The sequence below is a fragment of the Pediculus humanus genome, genomic scaffold (genome assembly GCF_000006295.1).
Source record: "Pediculus humanus corporis 1103172108296 genomic scaffold, whole genome shotgun sequence".
In the NCBI taxonomy this organism is placed as follows: domain Eukaryota; kingdom Metazoa; phylum Arthropoda; class Insecta; order Psocodea; family Pediculidae; genus Pediculus; species Pediculus humanus.
The window spans coordinates 499,744-504,713 of NW_002987865.1; the positions used below are offsets into that span (position 1 = coordinate 499,744).

At 31.4% G+C, this 4,970-nt stretch overlaps 1 protein-coding gene across 1 annotated transcript in view; it reads left to right on the forward strand.

Moving 5' to 3' along the window:
- Window positions 1-4,711, forward strand: part of Phum_PHUM556800 (Regulator of G-protein signaling, putative) — a gene marked incomplete at both ends in the record, with an annotated part of 13,679 nt that extends 8,968 nt beyond the window's left edge. The window contains 10 exons of the mRNA XM_002431845.1: window positions 304-464; window positions 598-714; window positions 895-1,149; window positions 1,343-1,518; window positions 1,600-1,803; window positions 1,887-2,121; window positions 2,199-2,440; window positions 3,452-4,094; window positions 4,182-4,392; window positions 4,680-4,711. Coding sequence (XP_002431890.1) covers window positions 304-464; window positions 598-714; window positions 895-1,149; window positions 1,343-1,518; window positions 1,600-1,803; window positions 1,887-2,121; window positions 2,199-2,440; window positions 3,452-4,094; window positions 4,182-4,392; window positions 4,680-4,711 — 2,276 coding nt within the window. The remainder of the gene's footprint in view (window positions 1-303; window positions 465-597; window positions 715-894; window positions 1,150-1,342; window positions 1,519-1,599; window positions 1,804-1,886; window positions 2,122-2,198; window positions 2,441-3,451; window positions 4,095-4,181; window positions 4,393-4,679) is intronic.
- Window positions 4,712-4,970: the final 259 nt, after the last annotated feature.

Sequence of the window (4,970 nt, forward strand, 5' to 3'; positions counted from 1 at the left end):
TTAAGTCTTTATTTTAAATTACACTTTTGATCTTTTTTTTTTTTTTTTTTACGTTTATTTAATAAAAAAAAATGAAAGAAAAAAATACGGGAGAGGGGGAGGGGGGTAATTTACGAGAATGAAATATTTATAACAAATTATTATTATTATTACCTGTAAATGATGTCGTTAATGGTTATGCCAAATTCTCATTTTTTTTTTTTTTTTTGTCTCTCGTTCATTCAAAAAAAAAAAAAATTTTTTTTTTTTAAATTTAAATTTTTTCTACGGTATTGTTATTATTATTATTATTATCATTATCAGGTTACGATCTTATTGAATGGCTTATGGAACGTTTAAACATAGAAGATTCTGTTGAAGCCGTTCACATAGCCAATCAACTTTGTAATTGTGGATATTTTTTCCCTGTGAGCGATTCGAAAAATTTAATCGTTAAAGATGACAGTTCGTTATATAGATTTCAGGTACGTTTGTTTTTTTTTTTTTTTTTATAAAAAATTATTATGACGTTTAGAAGAAATTAGTTGAATGGTTTAATTTTAATAAATTAACTTGTGGTTTTTATTTATTAATTTTGACGATGATTATTAATTTTAGACTCCTTATTATTGGCCGTGGCAAAATAAAAGTCCCGATAAAGTTGAATATGCAATTTATTTAGCTAAAAGAACTTTAAGAAATAAACAACGTCACGGTTTGGAAGAATATGAAGTGGTAAGTAAATGTTTTTCCAAATTTAAAGCTTTGTAATTGAAAGCTTTTTTAAATACTTGTGAGATTTTCATTATTATTATTATTAGAGCTTTTAAATTTTATTTCGATGTGTTTGAAAATCGAAGGAAAAGTTTTTGTTTCTCTCTCACTCTCTCATTCAATATTTCAATATTTTTTAAGGAGGCTTTGGCAAGTTTGAAAAAAAATCTACAAAACAAATGGGATTTTATAACAATGCAAGCGGAAGAACAGGTGAGATTGGCAAAAGAAAGGAAAAAAGGTGATAAAATAGTTAGCGACAGTCAGGAAAGAGCGTACTGGAGAGTTTACAGGCCACCGCCGGGTTATTCGAGTTGTTTGGAATCAATTCCGATACCCCATAGAAATCGGGGAGCTTGGCAAAAGAAAAAAACTGTCGAAGATCTTAAAAAGGATGTAAGTATCGTATCGAACGTCGTCGTCAGCAATCTTTATCGAAAGAATAATAATAAAAAAAAAAAAAAAAGTTTTAAAAACTTTATAAATTTGTGATGATTTTTGAATTGGAAATGAAGAAAGCGATATATGGAAAATTTGTGTTTGTCGGCCGTTAAAAATATATAAAAAAAGTTTTAAAATGATTTTTCAGGTTGAATTTTTTCAAAAGTGTCTTTCCCGTACGAGAATAAAAGTTTCTACTGCTCTTGAGAATTTAATGCAATATTCTGAAACTTTTATGGAATACGATTCGTTTTTTACATCTCCTCAACCGTCTAACCCCTGGGTTAGCGACGACAATACATTTTGGCTAATCAATGGTCCTCTGTGAGTTTTTTAAACTAACTAAATGATAAATGAATGAAAAGTTTAAAAGGATGAATCATTATGGATTTAATATTATTACAGAGTCGAAGTGCCTACGGAAAAAAGAGTGAAAAGATGGGCTTTATCCATCGAAGATTTAGTTTCCGATCCGACTGGTTTGGTTGAATTTACAAATTATCTAAGAAAACAATTCAGTCACGAAAATATTAGATTTTGGATGGCGGTTAACGATTTGAGAAGGAGTTCGCAACAGCAAATACCAAATAAAGTTCAACAGATATTCGAGTCAGTCGATTTTTGATATTTATTATTAAAGAAAAAAAAATTCGTGTCGACCCGTGTACGTAAATTTGTTTTTTTTATTTCAGAGAGTTTTTAGCTCCCGGAGCTCCCTGCGAAATTAACATCGATAGTAAAACAATGGAAAAAGTACATAAAGAAATGAAAAATCCATCGAGATTTACTTTCGACAGCGCTGCCGAACACGTATACACTCTCCTGTTGAAAAAAGATTGCTATCCGAGATTTATAAGATCCGATCATTATAAAAATTTATTGGCAGCCGGAGTTCAACCTTCGCACAAGAAAAGGTTCGAAAACAAAGTGCAAATTTAATTTTCTCTTTCCCTTTTTATTGTTTTTTTTATAAATGAAAAAATTTCGACTCAAAACAAATCTAGATTTTTCGGATTCGGGGTCCCGTGAAAAAGAAATCAACAACAACGGCTCCACCACCGAGTTCGACGTTATTACAACAGCAGCAGCAGCCGCCACAACAACCGACTTTGAGCAGACGTCGTGGAAGCGACAGGAGTTTATCGGGTTCGGCTCACGAATTGGCCATATGTGGAGTCACGACAACTTCGACATCAAAAGTTTCTCATTCTCACAGTCAGTCAAATTTAAGCGACATTCCGTACAGGTACTTTTATTATTATTATTATTATAATCGCGAAATAACGGGAAACGTATTCAATGTTAATTTAAAATTGACAGTTATAATCCTGCGGATAAACTGCTTAGAAGGAAATCTTTTTCTACGTCATTTTATAATTATTTAACTCTAATGAACAAAAATAAAAGTTAATTTTTCCTTCTGCTGTTAAAAAAAAAAAAAATAAAATATGAGTTAATAATAATGATAATAATAAATTTGGCTCACATTAGGGATATATTATCTAATTCTTTCAGGGGAGACCTTCCGCGTAGGTCTGACGTATGTCTATGGTCGAGTCTGTAAGTTTTGTATGAAAAGAAAAATTTCTTGTAATTTTTTTTTTCTCTCCCTTTCCCCCCCTCTTTCGATTTTTTTCCCCCTTCGATAATTTCCTCCTCCTCCGACTCCCCCTCACCTCCAAATATCATTTTCAAAATCAAATGAACATAATTTAGTTTATTTCAGTTTTTTATCTTAATAATAATAATGCCTGAACACACAAAAATGTTTCTTTCTCTCTCTACTCATATTTTTCTTTTCTTATCAACGATTTTCTTCTAAGCACTTTTTACCTATGACTATATTGTTTTTATTGTTTTATATCTCTATGGTTTTTGAAAATATTAAAATTTTCTTTTGTTATGATATAAATGTCTTTTAATATTGTAAGTTTTTCCAACCGAAAAATTTTCCAATGTGTGTTTAATCTTATCAAAGTTTTAATTAATAATAACAACATTCCTTATTTTTTAATAATAATAAAAATATATTTTTTAAAGTGTTATTATTATGTGTCTTCGTTTCGATTTTTAATAATTTTCAGATGATGTTAATTCCGTTTTATTATTATTATTATTATTATTATTATTATTATTATTATTAATAAATTTTGGAGATGTTTAAATTATTGTTATGTCGTTGTTACGTGTTTGTCGTAATTCGTTCTTAATAAAATTGATTATCGAAAAAAGAAAAATAATAATAATAATTTTTCAGGGATCCTCAGGGTGGGTCTTCGGATGAAGCAGAAAGTAGTAAAAAGATTGTAGAGAAAGATGAAATATGTCCTTGGGATTGTAGCGGCGTAGCGAGTAGTTCGAACGATGGAAAGCGTAAAAAACTTGGCATAGCTTCATGCGCGGGTTCGATGGCATCAGAAGAAATATGGGAGAACGAAGGTAACGCATGTTTGAACGCTTACGACCCGAGAGTATCGAGAAAAAATTCCACTCAGTTGGATTCGGGTAGTTCTTCGTCGGAATTGAGTTTGGCAATAGTGGAAGTATCGGAAAGATTGCGTAAAACTTGCAGCATTCCACAGCAGAGTTCTTTTCCCGAAAGTGACGAAGGGAAAACGAGAAAATTATCGACGAATTCCGCGGATAAAGTTGTAGACGGGAGGAGGTCGTCGTGCGCGACGGCGGTGACGACGACGACGACAACCGAAACAATAACGAAAACATGTTCGCCCGGGAAAATTTCCACTGGAAAAGAAATGAAAAATTTAAATCAAAACGATATAAGCAGGCCCTCGGTGTCTTCCACGGGAGAAGAAGCCTCGTTGACGTGTTTGGTCAATTCGGCAACGTCTCTTCTCAAACAAGTGACTGTGCACCCGCAACAGCATCAGCCACTCACGGTCGACATTTCTCCGGATAAAAAGAAAGACGATAAAAGTAATGACGATGATGATAATAATGATAATAATAAAACTAGACTTAATAAGACTAATAAACCTACGCAAGGTACTTGTAAAAAAAAATCTTCTTTATCCACGACTCCTCTTATAAGTGTAAGTTCGGTTACTGAAGATAATAATGTTGCCGACAAAGAAGTCGTTGGAAATAAAAAAAATGTTAATAAAGAAACAACAACAACAACAACTCCAATTGATGATGCGAAATCTTCAAAAATCGATAAGAAAACAATTGAAACTTGTTCCACCGGAGTTTCATCCACCACCAAAATTCGACAAAACAATGATGATGATGATGATGATGATCAATCAAGTAATAACAATAAAGAGGAAGAAGGACCCTCTTGGGGGGAGGAGGAAGAAGAAGAAGAAGCAGAAAAAGACGAGTAAGTAATTTTATTTATTATTTTATTCTCCCTTTTTTTCATTCTTTTTTTTTAATTCTTTTTCCTACTCTTTTTTAATATTTTTAATAACGCGATAATAATAATAATAATTTTTCTTTTTTTATAATTATTTTATCCGCAGTGAAAACCGCAAAGTCGATGCGCCATTTGTAAAAACGTATGCGACGCTCGGTTATTTGTGAGAATACGTAAAAATATTTATTATTATTATTATTTTCTTTTAACAAAAAATCTCTTAATCCTTTTCTTTTTTTATTTCCCTACTGTTTTTTTTTCTCCTCGAGGAAAAGTCTTTTTTTTTTAAACCGGAAACGAGAGAAATTGAATAGACTAACGTAGTATTATTATTAGTATCCATTTTTTTATTTTTCTTGCGATTCCTACGCGTTAATTTTTGAATGATTTAACGTAT